This window comes from Anolis carolinensis, chromosome 6, assembly GCF_035594765.1.
Source record: "Anolis carolinensis isolate JA03-04 chromosome 6, rAnoCar3.1.pri, whole genome shotgun sequence".
Lineage (NCBI taxonomy): Eukaryota > Metazoa > Chordata > Lepidosauria > Squamata > Dactyloidae > Anolis > Anolis carolinensis.
The window spans coordinates 9,457,638-9,484,220 of NC_085846.1; the positions used below are offsets into that span (position 1 = coordinate 9,457,638).

The 26,583-nt window shown below is 41.5% G+C and overlaps 1 protein-coding gene across 4 annotated transcripts in view; it reads left to right on the forward strand.

The window, feature by feature from the left end:
* Positions 1-26,583, forward strand: part of chd8 (chromodomain helicase DNA binding protein 8) — a 50,329-nt gene that overhangs the window by 2,682 nt on the left and 21,064 nt on the right. For 2 of the 4 annotated variants that reach the window (XM_008120404.3, XM_008120408.3), the window contains exons 2-14: positions 6,751-6,820; positions 18,027-18,934; positions 19,940-20,326; positions 21,233-21,609; positions 21,699-21,813; positions 22,152-22,346; positions 22,921-22,989; positions 23,793-23,848; positions 24,154-24,271; positions 24,412-24,495; positions 24,979-25,116; positions 25,408-25,529; positions 26,117-26,360. In XM_008120404.3, the coding sequence (XP_008118611.2) occupies positions 18,173-18,934; positions 19,940-20,326; positions 21,233-21,609; positions 21,699-21,813; positions 22,152-22,346; positions 22,921-22,989; positions 23,793-23,848; positions 24,154-24,271; positions 24,412-24,495; positions 24,979-25,116; positions 25,408-25,529; positions 26,117-26,360 (2,667 nt within the window). In that variant the 5' untranslated portion in view covers positions 6,751-6,820; positions 18,027-18,172. Of the gene's footprint in view, positions 1-6,750; positions 6,821-11,810; positions 14,216-18,026; positions 18,935-19,939; positions 20,327-21,232; positions 21,610-21,698; positions 21,814-22,151; positions 22,347-22,920; positions 22,990-23,792; positions 23,849-24,153; positions 24,272-24,411; positions 24,496-24,978; positions 25,117-25,407; positions 25,530-26,116; positions 26,361-26,583 lie in introns of those variants that run through there. The other 2 variants (XM_062957290.1, XM_062957291.1) reach the window with 2 other exon arrangements.

Genomic DNA, 26,583 nt, shown 5'->3' on the forward strand with positions numbered 1-26,583 from the left:
CCCAGATTATTTATACTACAGTGTTTCCCCCTATGAACCTGCTCAGACCCTGAGGTCTGCCGGGGAAGCCCTTCTCACTGTCCCACCACCGTCACAGGCTCGGTTGATGGGGACAAAGGAAAGGGCCTTCTCGATGATAACCCCCTCACTCTAGTATTCCCTCCCCGGCGAACTTAGGCAAGCCCCCACACTGCAGAACTTTTGAAAAGCGTTAAAAACATGTTTTTTTCCAACCAGCCTTTAATAACTTTTAAGGCACTAGATAAACGGATTGCCAATTACTTGACCACTTTAATTTTTATTTGATTGTTATATAGCTGGGCCGATAATTTGATTGTATGGATCTTTTAATGTCTACAGTCATATTTTATTGATATTTTATTTAAATTAAATTTGCTTTTATCAGTTTTAGATGTGTGGTTTATGTAAGTGTGTTACTGATTTTAAATATTGATGCATTGCATTTTATGTGTTGTATGGCACCTTCATATGCTATTTTGTAAGCGGCCCCGAATCCCTCTGGGAGATGGTGGAGGGATATAAATAAAGTTTTATTATAATATTATTATTCCAAAACATGCCATCAGCAGTGTTGGATAGTAGATACTCGGACACTCCTTAGGTTTGCCAGTTATACGTATGCAAAAATTGAGGATTTGCCCCACTACTTGTTTGCTTGCTCCCTATACTCTGCACCAAGGAATAAAATTTTAGGTCTTATTCTGTGGTATCTACAATTGAACACAGTTGCAGAAAAGATCTACCTTTTATCCGATTCCAACTCTGCAATCATTTATAAGTCTCTCTCTTTACCCTGGCAGCAAATAAAATCAGGGCAAGACTGACTGTGGACATTGCAGTCGACTGCACTGGGGATGCTTTTATCTAGGTTGAGTGGGGTTGATTATCCCTAAGGGGTTTTTATTTAAGTTTTTGACATGTCTGATTTTTATACTGGCTTATTACTGGTGAATGTGCAGTTCCTAGTGCACGTTGCACTTGCATTGCTGCAGTTCACAATGTATATCTTGCACTGGGTTGCTGTGAGTTTTCCAGACTGTCTGGCCATGTTCCAGAGCATTCTGTCCTGATGTTTCGCTCACATCTATGGCAGGCATCCTTGGAGGTGTGAGGTGTGTTGGAAACTAGATATATATCTGTGGAAAATCTAGGTTGGGAGAAAGAACTCTTGTCTGTTGGAGGCAAGTGTGAAGGGGCCTGTGTGTGTATAATTTCTTTTATAAATTATCTGATTTGATATATGCATATTATTAATTTTGAATTATGTGCTCTTTTTCTCCCTCTATATATAATTTTATTTTAAAAAATAATTACAGAATGTGTGTGCGTGTGTGCATGTGTGTATATCATCTGTGATCACTGTAAGGACATCAGTTTCCAGATGGAAGGCAGTTCCAGTCAGGGTTGGCTTGATACATTTCTCCTTTTCACCCTCCATTTGTACCTCTTTAAATTCCACAGCATTGGCCCATCACTGCTTGGAGCTGATGAACTACATTACAGGCAGTCCCCAAGTTACAAACATCCGATTTACAAGCGACTCACAGTTAAGAATGGGGCTGAAACAACAGAAAGTGAGAGAAATGGGGAAATCCACCCCTGAAAGAGTTATCATGGAGAAAAGGTGTCTCCACTGAAGCTTTATCACTGATCCTTGTTTCCACAACAAGCCAATGTTTTCAAAATCCAGTTGTCACAGGGGCAGAAAGTGAAGGGGCACAAACAGCAAAACAAACAGAACAGGGGTGCTAACCCTTCCCTATGCTGTCCAAAGCAGAAAATTATATGTTTTTGGCTAGAGTTACACTTAAAAAATGTACCTGTTCCAACTTACATACAAATTCAACTTAAGAACAAACCTACAGAACCTATCTTGTTTGTAACTTGGGGACTGCCTGAATGTGTGTGTATATACACACACTCAATAATAATAATAATACGTTTTATTTATTACCCACCTCTCCTGATGGCTTGAGGTTGGGTACAGCAAAGTCAAAACATGTGAATATAAAATATATACAATAAAATACATTGATTAAAAACACAGCAATATGAAAAACATACACCAAATACAGGTATAAAATTAACATAGTTGTTGTATGGTTTCCTTGCTATTTTGGAAACCGCCCTGAGTCCCTTGAGGAGATAGGGCGGTATATAAATAAAATTTTATTATTATTATTATTATTATACAGTAGAGTCTCACTTATCCAACACTCACTTATCCAACGTTCTGGATTATCCAACGCATTTTTGTAGTCAATGTTTTCAATACATCATGATATTTTGGTGCTTAATTCGTAAATACAGTAATTACTACATAGCATTACTGCGTATTAAACTACTTTTTCTGTCAAATTTGTTGTATAACATGATGTTTTGGTGCTTAATTTGTAAAATCATAACCTAATTTGATGTTTAATAGGCTTTTCTTTAATCCCTCCTTATTATCCAACATATTCGCTTATCCAACATTCTGCCAGCCCGTTTATGTTGGATAAGTGAGACTCTACTGTAGCAGCAATAGAATGTAAATAAAAACTTATGATTGAAAGTTGATTGAGTAGGCCTGCCATAAGAGATGGGTCTTCAGTTGGGTCTTCAATTCAGTCATCTCGTTTAATTGTCAGATCTCTTGCATATGTATGTGTATATAAATGTCATTTAAAATTTTTAAAATATTTGTGTTCTATATATACATATTTTCAATTTTAAAAGATGTACTCTCTCTATATGCATATACATATAATTTTATTTAAAATGTGTGTGTGTGTGTGTGCGCACGCAAATATAAATACTGTATTTGTTTGATTCTAAGACACTTATCCTCCAGATAAACATCTCTAAAAATGGGGTGTGTCTTAGAATCATAGGTTCTTTTTCAGAAATAATGGTACATCACTCTTTGGAGCTGGGGTGGTATCAAAAGAAAACACACACAAAAACATGTATATATCAAAATGAACATGGCTTTTGCCTTCCCCTTCTTTGTGTTTTGTTGACACATTTTATGGATATTTTATGTATATATATATTTTGTAAACAAATTCTGCCCATTCTCTCATATATAAATACTGAAATTTTAAAAGTATCTGTTTTTTCATATACTTACATAATGTGATTTTAAAATCTATGTTTGTTTCAAATGTCATATATATAATGATCCATCACTCTCTGGAGCTCAAAACACACACACACACACACACACACACACACACACATATATATCAAGATGAATGAAAACAAATGCAGCTTTTTCTTCAGATTTTGTTGCTACATTTTATGAAAATGAGAGGGGGGGGGATTAAACCTAGTTTGTGCTGAACTTTATAGCCACTTTATAGACTGCAGGCCACTGAGTCCAAGAGACCATTTGTCAAAGAAACTTGATGGCTTTTAAAGTGTCTGGAGACCATGTCCTATGAGGAGCATCTTAAAAAGCTGGGTATGTTTAACCTGCAGAAGAGAAGGTTGAGAGGAGACATGAGAGCCATGTGAAAGGATGTCATAAGGAGGAAGGAGCAGGCTTGTTTTCTGCTGCCATGGAGACAAGCACTCAGAGCAATGGGTTCAAATTACAGGAAAGGAGATTCCACCGGAACATTAGGAAGAACTTCCTAAGTGTAAGAGATGTTCAGCAGTGGGGCTCTCTGCCTTGGACTGTGGTAGAAGCTCCTTCCTTGGAAGCTTTTAAACAAAGGCTGGATGGCCATCTGTCAGGAGCACTTTGATTGTGCTTTTCCTGCATTGCAGAGGGTTGGACTATATGACCCATGTGGTATCTTCCAACTCTATTATTCTATTATTCTTTTTCATCCCTCATTTGTGTGTCTATTTATCTCTTTAATTTTTGGTTGGTAGGGTTCTCCAACTTTCTCTTAAAGGCAGTGGTGGAAAAAGAAATGGTTGTTGTAGCGAGGAGGGAAGTATATAAGTTCTTCTTGCTGTGAGCATTTGGAAAGACAGTTGGCCATATTTGCGCCATTGACTTTTGTGAATTTTATTATGTATGGATTTTACTAAAAATGTTATGTAACTCTGTGGTCAGCTTTTACTGATAGTCATGCTGGAGCACCTAGAAATTTTTTATAGGAAATGTTTATCTAGGAATCTGTAGGTCCTTAAATACGACCAGGCATATGTTGACCATGTAGTAACACTGGAGTGCCTAGAACAGACCTGCACAACCTGTGGCCCTCCAGATGTTTGGGCCCCCAACTCCCAGAAGCCCTAGCCAGTTTTTCCAATAGCTGTGAATTTTGGGAGCTGAAGTCCAAAACACCTGGAGGGCCACAGATTGTTCAGGCCTGGCCTGAAGGTTCCTGGAGGCGTGTTCTCTCAGGTTAAAACCTGACAATGTTATTATTTGTTGTGTTTTACTTTTGCAGGGGTCGTGTGCCCCTAACTCCAGCAAATGTGAATGGCTGATAGTGATGTCCGTAAAGGAAGGTTGATTATTTTGCATTACATTTTCATTATGTGTGTTGGGAAATGGTTAAGCTGATATGTACAAAAGATGCAATGCATTTGTGAAGAATGTGTCTGTCTGCACAAGTGAGATGAAATGCTGTATTGCCACATGTGAGGGGTTTTCTTTAAAAGAGAAAGGACAACACCACACATGTCCCTCCCTTGAAGTGGGTTGTTCTGGTCTCATGGTTGTTCTGGTCTCATGGTCAGATCTGGCCACGGTGGTCAATGCCTAGGTTCTATCTCGGATGGATTATTGCAATGCTCTCTACGTAGGGCTGCCTTTGAAGATGGCTCAGAAACTACAACTAGTGCAAAGAGCAGTGGCCAGATTACTAACAGGAGCTATCTACAGGGAGCATACAACCCCCCTGTTAAAACGACTCCACTGGCTGCCTGTGCGTTTCTGGACCCAATTCAAAGTGCAGTTTATTACCTACGAAGGCCTAAATGGTTTGGGTCCAGTCTAATTAGGCGACCGTGCTTTCTCCTATGGACCTGCTAGGGCCCTGAGGTCTGCCGGGAGGCCCTTCTCACAGTCCCACCACTATCATAGGGATGAGGGAAAGGGCCTTCTCGGTGATAGCCCCCCGGGTCTGGAATTCTCTCCACAGAGAGATCAAACTGGCTCCCACACTAATGGCTTTTAGGAAATAATTAAAAACTTGGTTATGGAAACTGGCCTTTGAGAATGATGGAGGATTTAAATTCTAACTGGTTTATTGTTTTAAGAAGGGTCAGTTTTGTAATTCTTTTAATCTCAGTACAGTATATGTTTTAACTCACATACCTCCTTGTCCATTGATGATGCCCTTCTGAATTTTATTGAGATGTTTATGTGTTTTTATGCTTTAATTATTGAGTGATTTGAGTTTGATTTGGTTGTATGTTTATTATTATGACATTGTGTTTTTTCTGTTGTTAGCTGCCCCGAGTCCTTTTGGGCAGAGGGGGTGGGATATAAATAAAGCTTATTGTTATTATTATTCATGCATTTGAATGACAGGAATGTGTAGAATTTTGGACTAGATAGAAAGCATCACGGGATACCAGCTTTCATGTAGTTTTGTGCCACTAACTTGTGAACAGATATATTCTGTTTGAGAAAGATCTTCCGCCTCCACTCACTTTTCCTCTCTTCCCATAGGATTCTGATCATTCATTTGGTAACGGTTACTTAATTTTTTACAATTTTTCTCCTCAACAAAAGTATAGGAGGAAAAGCCTTACTAGTTTTACGAGTGCATGTTTCCCACCCCCTTCTCCCACTGGTGATACTGACAAGGTCAGAAGAGAGTCCTTTCTGCTTTACCTGCAGCGAAGAGAAAAGTAATCACCCATCCCTTTATCTCTTCCACTGTTCTTAGGTTTTTTCATCAATGACGGTATGGTTGTTGACAAACTTATTTGCTGTACCAGTTTCCCTGGGTTGTAGACAGACAGAAAGTGATGGAAATTACAGAAGGGATTGGAAGCTAATTGTTGTCATATTTTTTCAGATGCATGAGTCTGTTTTGGATGTGTGGAGAACTGAGGAAAACAAGTGCATTCAACTGTTTCCTCTATATAAACTTCGCATGCACAACGTTTACTTGTGTGAACTTGAGTACAGTACAACTCAAATTGATGATCCTGAACTAGTGGTAGTCCATATGTATTAGTCTGTGTCAAGTTTGTAGGAAGGAAAGTGAATACAGTAACACTACAGTACGGGTTTCTAACACATTATACTTTCAAGTTGTTTCCAGCTTATGGTGACCCTAAGGCAATCCTATCACAAATGTTTTGTGGGCTGAGAATGTGTGCCTTCTTCAGGGCCACTCAGTGAGTTTTCATTTTCATGGCACATGAGGAAGGGTGGAATGCCAGTACACAAAGTCTTGAGAAGCACTGCTCTTGCTTAAATATTGCTTAGAAAATGGTTTATCCATGTCAAGTGTTCAAACTACAGGACTGAAATGAAGAGAGGGAAACAGAATTTGTCAGCAAGTAGTGGGGAACATAGCTTAGTGTGGGTATTATATGGCTTTTTGTATACATTGGACTGCACCTCCCAGCAGTCTGAGTCAGCATAACTAATGAGTGCTTCGAGTTGCAATCCAGCAGTATCTGGCAGGCTATGATCCTAGCTTCTGCCCTAGCCCCACATTAATATCACTAATATTTTTGGTTTCCCGAGGACCAACAGGAAACACTCCAAACAACGATGTAGGGGTTTTCCAGTCCCATTTATTCTTGTTTCTTTTTTCCCCTCTACAGAAGGCAGCTGCATTCCTATTCTGTTTTCTTGGAAGTAAATTCTGTCAGGATCAATGGGATTTATTATCAGGTAAGTGCAATTACATTTGTGGGTGGAAGTAAATGTGAAGATGTTGGAAGAGGAGCAAATAAATGGGTAACAGGCCACACAGCTCTTTGAAAGTTCGCACTGCAATCATAAAGCAAGTCACATTATGAAAGAAGACTAGGTAGAAGGAAGAATGTCAGTACAATCCTATACATGTCTCTTGAAGTAAGCTGCAATGAATTTAGTGGGAGTTACTCCCAGGACAAATTTTGGTGGCTCTTGGTCTTTCTATAAATAATAATTTGTGGAAATTTTATATTTCAACGATTTTGGGATCCACTTGAGTACAATTGTAGACTTCTATACTCAGTAGTAAGTCCAATTTAATTAAGTCCAATTTAATTCTGTACCCATGTAAGTTATTAATGGGTTATGGAATTTCAGCCATAAAGATTCTTCTATGACTGCTTAATATCAATGAGGGTTTTTCCAGACAGGCCCTTTATCCCAGTATCCGATCCCAGGTTTTCTGTTTATCCCAGATTATCTGGCAATGCAGACTGATGTAATCCAGTTTAAAGCAGAAAACTTAGAATCAGATCCTGGAATAAATTCTGAAATTACGGTGTGACTCCATATCCACATAACTAAGCCATGGCTTTAATTATGCACTTTGGGGTTTCTATACAAGCTATACTGCTTCTTGGTAACTTCATCATTATATTTCTTGGGCAGTGATTCAGCCTGTGGGTCCCCGGGTATTTTGGCCTACAACTCCAGAAATCTCAGCCAGTTTACCAGCTGTTAGGATTTCTGGGAGTTGAAGGCCAAAACATCTGGGGACCCACAGGCTGAGAACCACAGTTCTAGGGAATACAAACGTTTTGGCAGAGTGCAGTTGATCTCATGGATTGATGCACCTATCACGCATGGGTCGCAGGCATTTGCTACTGATAAATGTTGCAGTGCCTGTTGATTTGGATAATTTTAGAAAGAGTTTGGACAAAATCAAAAATGATGACTAGTGTCTACTAATCCAGATAGAAATGTATTTCCTCGAGAAATATATACCTATGATAGTAGTTGGTGGAGAACATGGGTAGAGGATGTTGTTTGGCCCATTACCCATTGAGTTCACTGGAGCATCACATTGACTATTGTGGGAACAAAATGTTGGACTCAATGGGTATTTGGTCAGATCTACCCACTTGTTACGTTGTCAGAACAGAGCAGATTGCATGGTGTTGGTTTCCAAGTCTTTTAAAGACCATAGTCATCCTTGATATTATGGGAAAGCTTTATTTTGCAACTCACTATTTCAAATACAATGGAAGCAATTTTGGTTCAAGGACCCTCCATGGATACCAAAATCTGTGGATGCTCAAGTCCTGTTATAAAGTTGTAAAAACATGTCCCTTATATAAAATGGCAATTTTTTTTGTTGTATAATATTTTCAAGCTCTGTATAGTTGAATCTGTGGATGAAATATCTGTGGATATGGAGGGGCAACTGTTCATCCCTCCAATGATATTGATTCAAATAGTTACCCATCCGGATTTGAAATTTTATTCTTTGTTTGGGGTTCACTTGGAGGAGCTCCTTGGCCCTAACTCTTTCCATTATTTGGGATGTTTGTGGTTTTACAGACTAGGTAGGCTCATAAAAGGCCAAGCACAGTTCTGTGTGTGAGAGATATATCATTTGAACACAGATTGCTGAAATGCTTTGTGTTTGCATTTTTCAAAATGTTCTGTACCAGTGAAACTTTGCATTTAGCAGCTGGCCTAGTCACCATGAATGATCAGAAGGTCTGTGTATGTGAGTGAGTGGCCTGTTGTAGGAGAGAGACATTTTTTTTCTCCCTATGTGCTTTCTGCCCTTTGCATTTTAAAAGCATACTAGTGGTTAGTATGCTGCATTTAGAGCAGGCATGGGCAAACTTTGGCCTTCCAGGTGTTTTGAACTTCAACCTCCACAATTCATAACAACCAGTAAGTTGGCTGGGATTTCTGTCCTAAATAGCAGAAGGGCTGAAATTTGCCCATGCCTGATGTAGGCTGTGGGACTATGAATATCTTGAGATAATGGGTGTTCGGAGGATTTTTTTCCTTCACATCCAGATAGCAATAAAGGGCACTATCATCTGTAGGCTAGTAACTAATGTAGCATACTATGCCTAAGACTGTTATTGTGGTCAGACTAAACTAAATAATGTTGGAATTGCATGTTTAAATTGTAAACTGGTAATGTTAAGCATTGATACCTTTAGGTGCTGCTGCATGTAAGGTGGGAGGGGTATCTGAACTACCTTATATACTCGAGTATAAGCCGACCCAAATATAAGCCGAGGCACCTAATTTTACCACAAAAAACTGGGAAAACATTGACTCCAGTATAAGCCGAGGGTGGTAAATTTCAGAAATAAAAATAGATACCAATAAAATTACATTAATTGAGACATCATTAGGTTAAATGTTTTTGAATATTTACATAAAGCTCAAATTTAAGATAAGACTGTCCAACTTTGATCAAATCATTATTTTCATCTTCAATGTAAATGTGCTTATGTATCCTTTTAATAATAATAGAGTAAAATAATACATGTAATAATAATAATAATAATAATAATAATAATAAATACAGGAAAATAATACAAGTAATAATAAATAGAGTAAAATAATAAATGCAATAATAATATCAGTGAAATGTAAATGTAATAATAATAATAATAATAGAGTAAAATAAATGTAATAGTAGCAATAATAATATAGAAAAATAATAAATGTAATAATACCAATAATAATAGAGAAAATAAGAAATATACCATATATTCTCGAGTATAAGCTGACCCAAATATAAGCCAACCAGGACCCTCACCCGAGTATAAGCTGAGGGGTGCGTTTTCAGTCTTAAAAAAAGGCTGAAAAACTAGGCTTATACTTGAGTTTATACAGTAAGTGTTTTGAAAATGTTAGATTAGTTTTACCTTGGTGTTTGATGTTTGTGCACACATGCAGCTGGATGTTTCAATGCCTTTGCTTTGTTTGTGGCCTTTTTTTTTTCTTCTGAAAACTAGGAAAAAGAAATGAGTCCACCATACCTGCTAGCTTCCCCCTGTAGATTCATGGGAAATTAATGGAAAAAGTTGCTGATGTGGGAGTAAAGGGGGAATTTGGGAAGGGTGTGGGCAACTGACAACTGGTTTGGGGCAGCCACAGAAGTAGAAATGAAAAGCACTAAGCAGAAGTCACAAGAAAGAGAATAAGGAGTATATGTCTTTAGATCTGCTGCAGAGCAGATATAGTGAAAAGATGCAGCATGCCCCGCGCCTTAAGATCACTGACTGGTATTAGAACCACGATCAGTTTCCCAGAATTTTACACAAACATTAGGAATCTCATTGCATTCACTCAGGAGTTCCATCCTAGAACTCAGGGATCATTTTCAAGGTCATCCCTTTCTTCTTTGTTAGATTAAGGTGGGCTGAAACACACCTCTTTTTCTCCTTGGATTTTGTTGTTTCTATACAGCCAGGAACTGCCACCCAAGGCTGATTAAAGTGAGTAAGGAAAAATTTCACACTATATCCAGAATAGTGTGAGTACACTGTGTTAGTGTTGCATTTTTCCCGAGTTTGCCCAGTAGTAGCAAGGGAAAGCAGGCAAAATCTGCTTTCTCCAATTCCTTCTTTCTGGAATAGCACACCAAACAGGTTTCCTTGTGTATACATGGTAGGTACTTGTGTCCATAGTGCCCTCTGCTAGTGTGGAACCTTTGCCGTTTTGGCTGTTTGGGCCAACAGCTCTCAAAAGCCCCAGACAGCATGACTGGTTGGCAAAAAAATTATGGGATCAGCAGTTCAAAAAAACTGTAAAGTGAGATGTCCCAACTTCTTTGATGTACAGAATCTATCATTCCTTTGCCTCTCATATCCAAGCTCAATTAAATTCCAGTGTCTCTAGTCATATAGCAGCATACATGGATTTTGGCCTATGGTGCCCTATATATAGTGTCAAGATAGAGGTGACAATCGAGCTCAATTGGGCCATGAACATAAAAATTGCCATATCTACTCTTACGGGCACACCCCCATAAAATAAATCCCTCTTTCAGTGGAAACCCCACACTCTTCAGTGAAATTGGAGGCAAAGAAAATTGATCCATGGGGACCTCAGAAATGGCCTTGGGCCACAAATGGACCATGGGTCACCTTTTGCTCATTTCTGCTGCAGACAATGACATGGTAGTGGCAGATGATAGAAGTGCTGCTCTTAAAAATATGTGTTCAAAGGCAATGTGCAAGAAGTTTGAAATCCAATTGCATGGCTAGTGGTTACATACCAGTAGCAGCAGCATAGCAGCTTGAAACTCAGTTAGGAGTCACTATAAAGTCTGTTAGAAATTTCTGTGCTTCAAAAGGCAAAGACTCAAAAGTTGTGTGGCAGGCAATTTGTCCATTTTTGAGGTGTTAACAAATTTGTCACAACAGCACCTTTGGCTCGGTACTGTGATAAAGAGGTAAAGCCAGTCATTGTATAAGGAAAAGGTTTAGCACTATAATACATTTCCTTTTTTACACATATGTTACCAACCTGTTGCCCTCTGTCTGCTGATGTACTTTATCTCTCATCAGCTCTAAGTGGCATAGCCAGTGACAAGGCCTAAGGAGCTTCAGTTCAAGATTTGGAGGGCCACACTCCAAATTCTTACCTTACGAAGCTTTTCTAAACAATGGACATTGTTTACAACAATGACAGGAAGCTTGGCACTTTCTGAGCGGTTTTTGGCTTTAACTCCCATTATCCCCATCCAGCATTGCTAATACTCAGGGGTGGTGGAAATTGCAGTTGAACAATATCTGGCTTCCCCAGATATTGAAATTTTGAGAAGGTCTAACAGGAAATAAACACTTCCTATGTTTAGAGGGGAATATTTTTTCTTGTAATTTGAATCACCATAAGACCTAGAGAAGTCTGCAAATGGAAATGTTTGTGGGCTTCTTTAAGTCTTCCAATACTATAGTGTGCTTCTGGTCTTAAGTGTAGACAAAATACAAAGATTTTGGAATATACCCCCATGAATATGGGGTTATACTGTATTCAGAGTTCCTCTCTTCTGTGATACGCATGTCCTTCTCAGTGCATATCATAGTGGCCCATGCTATGATGAAGAAACTGCCAGAGCCTTCTAGAAATTCTTTTCGCTTTGACAGACCTCTTTGAATCCTGCTGACTATTTTGTGCTCTCTGGAACAACCTGCTGACTTTTGGTGTGTTGAAGGACCTTACTCTTCAAATAGATAATTTTGAAGCAAGGCCCAGCTACCGATACATGGAACTTGCACACATGGAATTGAGAAGATAGCTATTATTTTGATCAGCTCAGGCAGCACTGGGTCATACTATTAATGGTCAAGAACTCAGGTCCTTGTATGGCATCTCCATATTCCCAAGCAGTCTATCTGACTATCCATTTCTGGGGGACAAAATGATAGCAACAAAACAGTAGAAGCGAATTACTTTCATGTATTACTTTGAGATCTCCTATCACATTCTCTCTGTTTATCTATCTATCTGTATTTATATTTGTATAACCTGAATACAATAAAATGTACTAGGCAATATCCCATTGAGATACTTTATTCCTTTGAGCCCTGCTCCAAAACCTTTGATACACAGTGGTATATACATTCTTGAAATGAAATGAGAAAGAATAGAATGAAATACTTCCAAATTGCCTGTTATTGTCTGTTATTTGACAAGAACATTTACCAGTATGTGTATCTGTCCGTGCATAGTGGTGTGTGTTTGTATGTGTGTGCCTACATGTCTGTTTATGTATGTAAATTCATGCATATGTATGCAAATATGTATATCCATATGTACAGATGAATTAGTGTGTATGTGTGTTTTGGTGTCTGTGATACATGATTATATATGTCATAAACAGTCATTCCAGTTTACCTTGGGTATCATACTGGGAGAAAAGATATACATAAAATAAATATCTGTGTCTACATCTGTATTTATATTGACTGTATGTGTGTATGCCTGTGATGTCTGTAGGTATATTCCTTTCATGTCTCTGTGTATACAAACACATATCTATATATTCCTGTGATGTCTTTATGTGAGTATATGTGTATATTCCTGCAATGGCTGTGCATAGGAGTGTATGTATACCTGTACTTACCTACAATGATGTGTGCATGCCTGTGTGTCTGTGCACATATGTGTGTGTGCATGGGAAAGGGAGGTGTCAATTTGCTCCATTTATTTGCGCACCTTTCAGGGTTTGCAAAAACCAATCAGATCCTTTTTTCAAAGAAACTGGCTGTGCAATGGGATTGAGGGATACAAATGAGCCCTGACCCCAGCGAGGGGAAGGCGGCCCCTTTTTCTTTCTGCAATAGAGCACAGAGGAGGAGGAGGAGGAGGCAATCGGGTGGCACTCAGTGTCTGGCTAGCTGGGGTGGCAAGGAGGAGGGGGAGAGCAGCTAGCCTGGCTCCTCCTCATCTTCCTTCCCTCCTCCTTGCGTTCTGTGCTGGGCAAGGAAGGGGGAGAGGAGGAGAAAAGGAAGAAGACGCTGGAGGCTTGGAGGAGGAGCTATAGCCTCTGTTGGGGCCGGGTAGGATCAGATGGGGGAGACCTGGGAATGGCAGAATCTAGCTAGAAAAGGAAAGGGGAAGGGGAAATATAGTGATAAGGGAGGGGGCAGAATTGCTCAATTTAAATCGGCTTGACAGGGAGGGGGTGAATCGGGAAATACTGTGTGGCTAGCAGGTTTTGTTAGGGTGGAGGATGAAGGAGGTGGAATGCCGATGACAGAGGAATGGGGGTTTAGGGATCGAGAGGTATGCACGGATGCAAGATGTGGGTGGGAGGAATGACTCAATCTACAGATGGTTGGGTTCAAGAGGTGCTGTGGTTCAAACCATGGGAGGGGTTGGGATTTGGGGTTAAGGATGTGGTGGTGGGAAATTCTGGGGCTCCATGAGCCAGTGTGGGGGGAGGCAGCACAGGTGAGTCAACCTGCAAATGGGCCAGGAATATAGGTGTCTTTGAAGGCTGGAAGTGGGGAGGTACAGGCAGAAAGGATCTGAGAAGGGGGAAAGAGGAGAAAAGAGGCCTAGAGGATTAGGAGGATACTATGAAATAGCTGAGATTTGAAGAAAAGCATATGACATGGTATATGGCAAAACACACTGTAATAACAACTACAAATGGAAAAAGTGGGTTTTAGTGTGAAGATTATAGGGTGTGGTGGGAGTGTTAGGAGAAGTCAGGCAGTTGTGTGATAGCATTGGTGGGGTGGTCTGTAGAAAAATATGCTCATGAAAAGGGAGAGAAGGCTGAAGTACCCTGAGGAGAAACTGAATGTATGCAGTTGGCAAGTGGAAGAAATGTGAAGAAGTCACTGGAAGCCCCCACGGAGAGTAAGAAGCCAAGAGAGGTGTTAGAAAGGATGGGTGGGTTGAGTATGCACGGAAAATAGAAGGTTGCATTAGGTAAGAAAGGGGCAACAGGTATGGATAGGTTTTGTTTTGAATTTGTTTTATATACATTTAAACAAGCCTGCTTAAACTACCAGATTATTTGATAAATGTTTTGGCGATGGTTACAAGCAGCACAGAGTTTATAATGTTTTGGGGCTGATAGTTGAGGTTCCACTTGTTTTTAATTCTGAAGGCTGTTTTTGGCTCAGATATATTCATTCACTATATGGCAGTAGCTTTCCCTAATTGGACATCAATTGGAGTGTGATCCCCATTATCCTTAGCCAGCCTTGACCTTTTAGGACAAGGGCTTCTTTCCGATTTTGTGAATTTTTGCACTTTTTGCTGGGATTTCTGTATACCCCAAAATAAGATCAGGTCCTACTGTAACACATTGGTAATATGCAGATAACGTGTATTTGGTGACTTCGTTAGCTCATGAAAGGGCCAGGAAGTACCACAGATTGTAAATAACTTGCATGTTTGGAGGAGAGAAGGTGCATGATACAGTATTCCCCATCACCACTAAAACTACCTCTCATGTCTTTGGGATGTGAATAAAAGATTAGAAAAAGATTTCAAAATAGCATAAAACATATGAAATTATAAGTCCCCAGAGTTGTTTTCTGGTTTGTTTTTTCTGATGGGCAAGATGCTTCTGGAAGTGAATCTTGACCCCCCCCCCCCCCCGATATTTTGACTCGGCTTGAGGATATATTGACCTGTCATATTCATTCCTAGTGTACACTAGAGGAAAATGTGACTCTTACAATTCTGTTTTGTTCAATAAGGACACTCTAGTCAGTGCTTTCTGTCCTGGAGGACTACTTACTCTCTGTTGTTCTGTGGTTTTTCTTATGAGACGGTTGTTCTGTGAGCATCCAAGGATTACTTTGGTTCTAGGTTTTCGAAGGAGGAGGATGATATGATTATGATAGTACTGATGATAAAGCAATTTATAGCATATATCTAGCAAAGAAGCCGGAGCCCCCAGATGGCGTAGTGGACTAAGTGACTTGAAGGTTGGGTTGCTGACCTGAAAGCTGCCAGGTTCGAATCCCACCTGGGGAGAGTGTGGATGAGCTCCCTCTATCAGCTCCAGCTCCATGCGGGGACATGAGAGAAACCTCCCACAAGGATGGTAAAAACATCAAAAACATCCGGGCGTCCCCTGGGCAACGTCCTTGCAGACGGCCAATTCTCTCACTCCAGAAGCAACTCCGGTTGCTCCTGACACACACACACACACAAAAGCATAGAAGCCCTTGGTGGTGCAGTGGGTTAAACCGCTGAGCTGCTGAAATTGCTGGCCGAAAGGTTAGTGGTTTGAATGCGGGGAGCGGGATGAGCTCCTGCTGTTAGCTCCAGCTTCTGCCAACCTAGCAGTTCGAAAACATGCAAATGTGAGTAGATTAATAGGTACCACTCCAGCGGGAAAGTAATGGCGCTCCATGCAGTCATTCTGGCCACATGACCTTGGAGGCATCTACAGACAATGCTGGCTCTTCGACTTAGAAATGGAGATGAGCACACACATACACACACACCCCGAGTCGGACATTATTAGACTTAATGTCAGGGGAAATCCTTTACCTTTACCTAGTATATATTATGAATTTGACAAGACGTAGTTAACATTTGGTATGCAAAACTGTATTGGGAAGACACATTGGACAATGTCCATGGCAATTCCTGCAGTTGTCAATTAATGGGTGTCCCTTGTGGATTTTTTTTCTCTTCCTAAACTTCTCGCATTCTCTTAGTCTCATAGAAAAGGTCAGCCTTTCCCCTAGAATCCTCACAAAACTAGACCTGTAGTGTAGACAGTGTATGGCATACTCACCCTAATACAGGGCTGAGCAAAATGCGACTTTCAGTCTGTATGTACCCCTTAGGCTCCAGTGTATATCCCTGAAGTGCTCCAAAATGTTCCGGATTTTTTTTTTTTGCTGCCAAAGAAATGAAATTTCCCAACTTACAGCTGTTTGTGTCCCTTCACACTTCAAAGCCATCTACACCAGAGAGAGGGAAAATCAACCCAAAAGACAATCAAAATTGAAATCATTTTGAATTATGGCAACCCAATGAAATTTCATAAGGTTTTCTTAGGCAAGGAATCCTCAGAAGTGGTTTTGCCAGTCCCTTCCTATTAAATATAGCCCATGGCAGCTGATATTAATTGGTGGTCTCCTATCCAAGTACTAACCAGGATTAACCCTGCTTAGCTTCCAAGATCAGATGGGATCTGATGACTTTAAGGCAAGCATGGGCAAACTTTGTCCCTCCAGGTGTTTTGGACTTCAACTCCCACTATTCATAATAGCCTACCGGCTGTTAGGAATTGTGGGAGTTGTAGTCCAAAACACCTGTAGGGCCGAAGTTTGCCTATGCCTGCTTTAGGGTATCCAGGGAGGATGCTGGACTTTACTTTGTGCCCAAGAAGTGCAAGATCATTATTACTATCTGACCCTTCTTACATTGGATTTCTCACTGAGATTCCATGGGAAAGATGGTTTTAAAAAACTGTGTTGTTGTTGTGAGCCTTCACATTGTTTGTGATTTATGGCAACCCTTTTATGGGCTTTTCTTGGCAAAGTTTGTTTGATGTGGATTTGCCATTGCCTTCTGCTGAGGCTGATAGAAGGTGATTTGCCCAAGGTTACCAGTGGGTTTCCATTGTTAAGTGGGGATTTGAACCCTGGCTTCCCTGAGCTCTATTCCCATGGTCACACTTCTGCACTTGGCTCTCTTGATTATAATAATGAAAGTTAAACTACCTAACAAAACATTACGTCAATTATGTAATTACATAAGCCCAAGAAACATGTTCAGGGATCTGTAGTAGGACAATTGTTTTGTATTCTGAAGACCCTAGCTACAGTAGTACTAAATAATATAGTATGCCTTTCTTCATTTAATTTATATGCTGCCTTTCTCCAAGCCTGTTTTGTATCTGGACCCCCCTGGCTACATTGTACTTATGTAGAGAATTGGATCATTGGTATCTGCTGGGTTAGGTTCCAAGACCCTGTGGATATCAAAATATGTGAATGCCCAAGTCTTGTTATATGGAGTGGTATAGTAACATGCTATTCTTTGTATAAGATGGGAAAGTTTGCTCTTGGGAATTTTTTTGGGAATATTTTCAAGTTGGAATCTGTGGATATGGGGCAGTGTATCTTATACATTTTTGTCTGGCTCCTTGACAAGTTGAAATAGTCCTCCTCAGGTGAGGTGCCTTAAGAAAGTGATCCAGACTCCCCCATTTTAAGATAAGCAACAAACTAGTTTTGGTGCCAGATGATAAATACACATGTCTGTCTCTATTCCATATTGTAATCTGTTACTAAAGAGGATTTGGTAAGATACTGACATGTACATTTATGTGTGATGCAATATTCCTCAACTCGGGTATTCTCCACAAGTGTTGGATTCACACTCCAGCTTGCATAGGGACAGCTGGGGTGAGGGAGAGAGCAGTCAAACTCATCTGGAGAACACCAGTTTAGGGAAAGACTAGCTTAGGGCTGAGCTTCAAAATCTATTACTCTTTCTATCTCATATTAAGGATGCTAAAGACTGTTCTAAGACAGACTAGTTGTGTGTTTTATACTGGATAGAAATAAAAACTGACAGGGCTGTGGGATTTAGCTAGGCATAAAAGTCTGTGTCTTGTTGGAAGCTGTGCATTCTGGGAATATGAGAAGACATCTTAGCTTTTGTTTAACAGTGATGGTTTCCTCCATTGCAGCCAGCTGTAATCAACCTCTTCCTCCATGAGGGCCTTTGCAGTCTGATCGTGTGATCCTTGGAGACTTGAACTTCAGCTGAAGCGGGGGAGGCAGACACTTGGTCAACCACCACCCCCATCCTAGAGCTCAAGCTCTTTATTCCGCCATGGCCGACCCCATCATGGACCTCTTTGACGATCCCAACCTCTTTGGTCTGGACTCGTTAACAGATGAGAGTTTTAATCAGGGTGCCCCAGACCCCATTGAGGAGGCCCTGGGGTTGCCAGGCGGTGCCTTGGATTCTCTTGCTGGTGGACCCAAGGAACAGCGAACCACCTCGCAGTCAGAATCTGTTCAAGTACAGACTCTTACCCTTCCAAACACACAGCGTGAGGCTGGGCCCGAACTATCCCAGCAGCACCAGCCGGGACTCCTGCAGGCCTCCCAAGATCAGGAGGTCCTCAGCCAGGGCAACCCCTTCATGGGTGTGTCCTCCACCGTGACAGCCGTTGCCCCCTCTTCCTCCACCGGTGGACAACTAACTGTTACAACAGCGCCTCCTTCTGCTACTCCTACCGCCCCAAAGATCGTCATCTTGAAGGCACCTGCTGGCAGTTCAATGACAGGCGCCCATGTAGCCCAGATCCAAGCCCAGCCCATTGGGGCAGCCAATGGAGGCAAAGTAACCTTTGCCAAGGTACTGACAGGCACGCCCTTGCGGCCGGGTGTCTCCATCGTCTCGGGCAATGCGGTGCTGGCCACCAAAGTGTCTCCTGGAGCTGGGACCCCCACCACACTCCATCGGCTGGTGCAACCCGGCCGACCCGTCAAGCAGCTGGTGCTGCAGCCTGTCAAGAGCCAGGCTGTACCCAGTACTGGGACCACGCCACTTAAACCGGCCGTGACACTGACTTCCACTCCAGCCCAGGTGAGTAGGCCGTAGCAATCTGGCTCTTCTTGTGCTGTATGTACCTTATAATTGACCCCCATAAATCTCACAGAGTTTTTTTTTTTTTTGGCAAGAGGTACTCAGTGTAGTTTATTATTGCCTTCCTCTGCAGTTTAGCCTATACAGCCTAGTATTCTGAGGTGGAACTCCATCAAATTAATCACCAGGCCCGACTTTGCTAAGTTTCTGAGATGTCCTAAGAGGCAGGTGTAGCAAAAGAGGTTCCTTGCAGCTCTATTTGTAATAAAAAATAAAATACTTATATACTGAATTCAATTTGTAATTGTTCTATGAGTAATATAGTCTTAAGATACAAAACATGTCAGCTTTGTGCCAAACCAAACTTTGTATAATACATTCTATTTTCCTAAAATAACAAAGTGACTTTTAATCTACAACATCTTTCCTCCAAAAAATATTGTGTGTGTGTAAAAAAACAAAACAAAAACATTTCCCAGCCCATGGTATCAACATTTCTGGAAATGTTGTATCTTTGTTTAGGGGATTTTTTTTCAAAAAATGTGTATTTGTAGGAGCAGATTTTCCAGTTCTCCTCTTTAAGTGTGAGAACCTATTCTTGGATACTCAATTCCAGCCCTGAACATGTGCAGTTGTTCCACTTTTTGTTACTATCTGATATGGAGAGAAGCATGGAAAGAGCCATATTTTCATGTCTGGATAGAGGATTCTTATAAGCTGACCTTAAATTCATCAAAAACAGGTCCAGCCATGCAGGATCTTATCAAGATCTTTCAGATGGATTACTCCTTTTGGAGAAACAGACAGTTCCAACAAAAGTGGATGTGCTTAGGGTGCTACAAAGAGCCATGGATTGTCCAATCTATAGTCCAAATTTCTGTTTCTTCAGTATATCCAGCCACGAGAGCCCCCCTTTCCACTGGTAACATATAGTAATGCGGAGAAAACCTGTTTAACTATTGTGGCATTATTTTCCATTGGTTCTTTTTTCTTTTCCTTTTTAAGGGAGAGTCAAAGCGCATTACTCTGGTTCTCCAGCAACCCCCAGCAGGTGGAGGCAACCCGGGACAACGCCATGTGGTTTTAGGGAGCCTGCCAGGCAAGATTGTGCTCCAGGGGAACCAACTGGCCGCCCTGAGCCAAGCCAAGAGTGTGCCAGGGCAGCCAGCCAAGGTTGTCACCATCCAACTCCAGGTCCAGCAACCTGGCCAGCAGCAGCAACAACTGAGCGGCCAACCTGGAACTCAGAAGATCCAGCTTTTGCAGCAGCCTCCAGCCAGCACCTCGGGACAGCAAGTGCCTCTGAACGTCTCTTCAGTACAACAGGCTCAAGTGGTTGGTGGCTCAGGACAGAGGGTGACAGTTCCGCTCAAGGTTGTGCTTCAGCCACAGGTAAGGACTAGGTTTCCACCTGTCTGCCTTTAACATCAAATGTAAGGACCTTCTAAAAGCCTTTATGCTTCCTGTCCAAGACCTTATTTATCTAGTCCCACCACTGGATACCACCACATAGACACAGTGTATCTGGACTGAAGAATTCCACTAACCCTTATATAGCAAACTCAGAAGCACAGGGATATTGCACCCATATTTACAGTCACTTTTATAATCCCTGATGTGGAGCATGCATTATATGATGGGCATTGCAACGAATTCTCCATAGACTGTGCTTTCCATGAAAAAAAGACATTTCTGCATCGATAATCAGCACAGTAAAATGGCAGAGTGTCAGATAACAAGCAAAATGACATGTTTATGTCCTGCCAGTTTGCTGGTCAAACACAGGGTGAAGATTCTTCTTTGTTTAGTGTAAAAGCAGGACAGGTTGAAGTAGCAGAGGAGCAAAGCATCTAGAATGCTGCTATGGAAATTAGTTGTGGACTACATCCAGGACATAGTTTATTTATTTATTTATTTATTTATTTTTCAAACTTATATGCCGCCACTCCCCTAGGGCTCGGAGCGGCTTACAAGAACCGGCTAAAATCAACAATTAAAAAAAACATTTTAAAAACATCTTTTAAAAAAAAAATCTTTAAAACATCCTAAAAGTTCCCCACTCCAGTTCTAAAAGAATATGGAGACACATGTTCATAAGATTAAGATGCTAGAAGGAGCCTAGTAATGGACTAGAAACCTTACTAGGCTCCTCCTAGCTTTGGTTGGAGTTGGAGATATTTAGAACTCACCTCAGCACCTGGTGATCCTTAGGACAAAATGGGGTCTTTGTACTACTGACTAGTTATCTTGGAAATGTCAATAGATCACCTTGAAGAATGCCACTATCAAATTTTGCAGGCCAGCTCATCACAAGGCAATTCATCGGGGCTCTCGGTTGTCAAGGTTCTGAGTAGCAGCGAGGTCGCAGCCCTCCCATCCTCCAGCGGGACAACCCGCAGCGGCTCAGATGAATCCCGCAAGTTAGAGCACCAGAAGAAGCAGGAGAAGGCCAACCGGATCGTAGCAGAAGCTATTGCCCGTGCTCGAGCACGAGGGGAACAAAACATCCCCCGTGTGCTAAATGAGGATGAACTGCCCAGTGTACGGCCAGAGGAGACGGGGGAGCGCAAGCGGCGTCGGAAGGGAGGGGGTGAGCGGACCCCCAAGGAGGAGCGGCCACGAAAGGGCAGGGGCCAAGGAGGATCTGGGAAGAGCAAAGGCCGGGGAAAGCCAAGGTAGGAGTTTTACCGAAAGCTTATCTTGGTTCTTTCTCATCTTTAGAGGAGGGTGTCTATTAGTTCCACCTTTTTTTATCTCGTTCCAGCACCATCACCCCAGTAGTAGGGAAGAAGCGGAAACGTAATGCTTCTTCAGACAATTCGGATGCAGAGGTCATGCCATCTCAGGCTCCACATGAGGAAGAGGAAAGCAGTATTCAGGTAAGACGTGAAAAGCAAATGGATTTGAGATATACAAACTTGGATTCTTTTCTCTCTCTTCCCCCCCCCCCCCTTTTTTTTTTGGACAACAGCTCTCAGAAGCTTCAATAACATAATTGGGGCTTGCACTCAAAGAATAATTTTTCTATGCTCTGGTTCGTAGCTTATGTCTTTAGTTATTGTAAAGTTTCCTAATGGGATTATTCAAATTGTTGCTACTCCTTTCATATATACACACACAGACACACACCTGGAGGGTATATTATTTCAAAACAAAGCTATTAACTTCTTTGCCTTCAGTCTCAGTTGTGTGTCCCTATGGTTCTTCCTCCCTGTAGAAGCGGCGTTCAAACCGTCAGGTGAAACGGAAGAAGTACACAGAGGACTTGGACATCAAGATCACAGACGATGAGGACGATGAAGAGTTGGATGTGACAGGGCCTATCAAGATTGAGCAGGCCCCAGCCCCTGCACCGCCTGTCCCAGAACCAATCCCTGAGGGCGAGACACTACCTTCCATGCAGTTCTTTGTGGTAAGGCCTCTCTGGATGTTCCCCAAGGGGGATATATGTTCTTCTCCAATCATTTTGTCACATGGATTGGCCAAACTGGAGTAGGTGGGAGGTTGTGTGTGGCATTTGGCAATTCTACGTCATTGTGTTAATAAAAGAAAGCACCTGTTTCATAAAACGTATCAAGAAATAAAACAGCAACACATGAGTGGGGATGAAAAGAACATACATTTTAAAACAGAAAGCCCACACACTGTGACCAAGTTTAGACAACTCAGTAAGTGAAGAATGAGAATTTGGGCATACAGTGGAAGTAGGGTTGGCAGGTGGGAAAAAGAGGACGAGACTCCACAAACTCCCATCTGTAGAAATTCTTTCTTCCTCCTAACCCCTAAAGGTACAGGATCCCTGTCCTTTTCCCACTTTGTAGCCATTAGTAAAATCTCTTAAACTAAGGGTGGGCAACTGGTAAATTGGGCAGGTCGCTTTCTTCGCCTGGGATCCTCTAAAGATCACACAGATGGAACCAGGTGGGTTCTGCATGCCTGTTCTTTAACCTCTTTGCGTGACTTCTCTTTTTTTCCTCACTCAAAAGGAAAACCCTAGTGAGGAGGATGCTGCTATAGTAGACAAAGTGCTCACCATGCGGGTTGTGAAGAAAGAGGTGAGAATGGCTGTATTTATATTTGTGGGGTAGAATGGGACTGATACTCCCCCTTAATCAATCTACTCCATTTCTTTGGTAATCACTATGGAATGTAGGGATTCAGTTACAGGAGAACCTCTGGAGGCAAAAGCACACCCCAACACTTTCTTCAAAGGCATTAGCAGTATAACGTAAAGACTGAATTATATGATTACACTCCAGGGTAAGCCCTAGTGCCATCTCCCAGTTTTGCTTGGGTTCCTTAAAAAAATCAAATTGCAGTTGTAGTTCTACATTCGTAGGTTTAATTTTCATTATTCTTGGATTTGATTAATATGATCCTTCTAGGTCCCCCAGTGCAATTCTGTAATCAGTTTCTAATAGAGGTTCTGCCAGAGGTTGACCATGGAGTTGCACTCAAAGACCTAAACATTCCTAAAGAAGTGTGTTCTCAGATTTTTAAAAATACTGTTTTTTACCCTTTCCCCCACTTTCACAAAAGGCCTATATATTTAATCTCTGCAAAAGTGGAAGGCCTACTGTAAACCATATCAAGTGGTAGTAATGACTGGGCAGGGAGATGGAAATGGCAGTAAAAGTTATGAGGTACATTACATTCTTTGATGGGAAAAAGTCTCATAAGCCTTTTCGAGAAAGAAATCGGGGATCAATCATACCTCAAAAAGCCTTGGGGGCCGCAGGACAGAAGTCATTGTTTTAGGAGTCATCCCCACACATTCCCCAGTAACTTAACCTATGCCTCTCCCCCTCCTTGGCCTTTTAGCACCTAGATTTGATTTCTCGTTTTCCCTTGTCAACAGCTCCCCAATGGTCAATTCACAGAGGCAGAAGAATTCTTTGTGAAATACAAGAACTAGTGAGTATCGATGTGGCATGCTGTGCTACCTCTGCAATTCTGCTGCTAGTGTGAGGGCTGAAAAATAGAGGTCCCATTTATGTACTTCATTTATATCTCGCCCTTCTCACCCCAAAGGGGACTCAGAGCGGCTCACAACAGGCACAGTTCGATGCCAAACATACATAGTATAGAAAAACAACAATTACTTTAAAATTGTCTCAGCTACTACAAGGAGCATTTTTTTTCTGTTATTCAGTTCAGCCTTTTGCTTTCTTGACAATCCTAAGGGCTTTTTAAAGATATTTGTCTCTTTCTTTCCTAAGCTCCTACCTACATTGTGAGTGGGCCACAATTGCTCAGCTGGAGAAGGACAAGAGAATACACCAGAAGCTCAAGCGCTTTAAGACCAAAATGGCTCAGATGAGGCACTTCTTCCATGAGGTACCAGAGAATTAGAATATAAAAAAGAAGTCCCTAGCAAGCCAGCTCCCTGCTTGATCTCAGCTTTCTTAGGACAGGTGTGCACGGGTCTGTCAAAACATACAAGGCCTTGCCCACACATTTGCCTTCTGTCCCCACAGGATGAGGACCCTTTCAACCCAGACTATGTGGAAGTGGACCGTATCCTGGATGAGTCGCACAGCATTGACAAGGACAATGGGGAGGTGTGTTGATGTTTTGGTTGATTTGTTACTTGAGAAGAAGCACTTTGTAAGGAACTGATGTCTACCAGGCCTTACCTTCCAAACCGTCTGCCTGAGTTTTAAAGTCAGCTTTGGAGACTCTTGTCATCATTCTGCCACCATCCAAGACATTGCTGACAGGGCATACTTGGTGGTAGCACCAGGATTGTGGAAAGCTATCACCAGGGTATCTATCCCTTCTCTATCTATGAATAGACACACATTGAAGCTTAACATAGTCAGCTAAACCTTTGATAGTTGTCTGCTGTTGCTGAGTTGCTGCTTTAAATCAGGCTTTTCCAATTTTAATCAGTTATTTCTGCTTACATAAGGTTTGGTTTATTCCCCTTTTTAAAATGTATTTTATCAATGCAAAAGGACGAGTCAAAAATCTATAAATAGAATGATGCTGCTCAAAACTAAAAATAAACTTGTCCTATGTGCTACCTCTTGAATGTGCTGTAGCCCGTGATCTATTACCTGGTCAAGTGGTGTTCCCTCCCCTACGAGGATAGTACGTGGGAACTCAAAGAGGATGTGGATGAAGGGAAGGTCCGAGAGTTCAAGCGTATCCAGTCAAGGCATCCTGAACTCAAGAGGGTGGTAAGTAGGAGTAAGTGGGGCTAAGGATATTTCTTTGTCTCCAAGTCTGGATTCATGAACTTCTCTTCTTCTGACAGTATTGTGCCATTTATTTATTTATTTGTTTGTTTATTTATTTGCAGTATTTGGGGACTGCTTTTCGTATTTTATCCCACAAGTAACTTTCAAAAGGGAAGGGCTCTGTATCTGAAAAAAAAAGGATGAAAACTTGCCCAATCAAATCCGGTCCTTTAAGTGATGTTTTGTTAGTTACAGAATCTCTTCTTTGTCCCTTTAACAATGATTTCACAGGCCCGTCCCCAGGCAGGTTCCTGGAAAAAACTGGAGCTTACTCACGAATATAAGAATGGCAACCAGTTGCGGGAATATCAGCTGGAGGGTGTGAATTGGTTGCTTTTTAACTGGTACAACAGGTGAGAGTGTGGGAAGGGAAAGGACAAAGTAGAGAATTAGTAAACCATCCTTGTTGTTGGCAGAGCTGTCTTATATGTTCTGAGTGCTATTTTGAAATATAACATCATTGCGAACCATTAGAGAGGTTGAATAGTTCTTCAATGCAGTTGGGGTAGGCATTTCTTAATTAGTTCATTCTAGGGCAAGGCTGAAAAAAAGGCCAAATATGATTTCAGAGAAATTCCTGGACCATACCCCACTGATGGGCAGGGTAAAGGCAAAAGGATAGAAATCAAACTTCCAGCGTATTTTAGTATTACTATCTGTAACTAAAGAGAGGCATTCCAGCCTTTGGGAACAGGAAGAAAAAACATGGCAAAATCAACAAAGTCACCAGGAAATAGGATCATGGGGTAAGAGCATGTGGCCACCTTGAAAATCTTTGTTTTGGCCTTTCGGGAAGTTTTATTTCGCACTGATCCAGAGGTTCCCAATTCTGTTTAAGGTTCCAGTCTAGTTACTAATATTCCTGTCTTGTAGATCGTTTGGTGTTTTGGGGAGCTGAGTAGCAATTTGTTTCTGAACTCCCTCCCCACTCCTTCCACAGGCAAAACTGCATCCTGGCTGATGAAATGGGCCTGGGCAAAACCATCCAGTCTATTGCCTTCTTGCAAGAGGTTTACAATATGGGCATCCGGGGGCCCTTCCTGGTCATCGCCCCTCTCTCCACCATCACCAACTGGGAGCGGGAGTTCAACACCTGGACTGAGATGAACACCATCGTGTACCACGGAAGCCTTGCCTCCCGCCAGATGATCCAGCAGTATGAGATGTACTGCAAGGATTCCCGGGTATGGGAAGACATCAGATGATGGTGATGATTATGGTGATGATGATACAAGGACATCAGGATTATAGAAAATAAATGGCAGTGTAGCAAGCTTTAAAAAAAGCAAAAAACTCCCTGTGTACTTCCCATTACTTTCCCCCAATAACAACAATTGAAAATTGGGAGGGATATGACACCAAATTAGGAGGGATAACTAATACTCCAGAGAACAGGATCAGAATTCA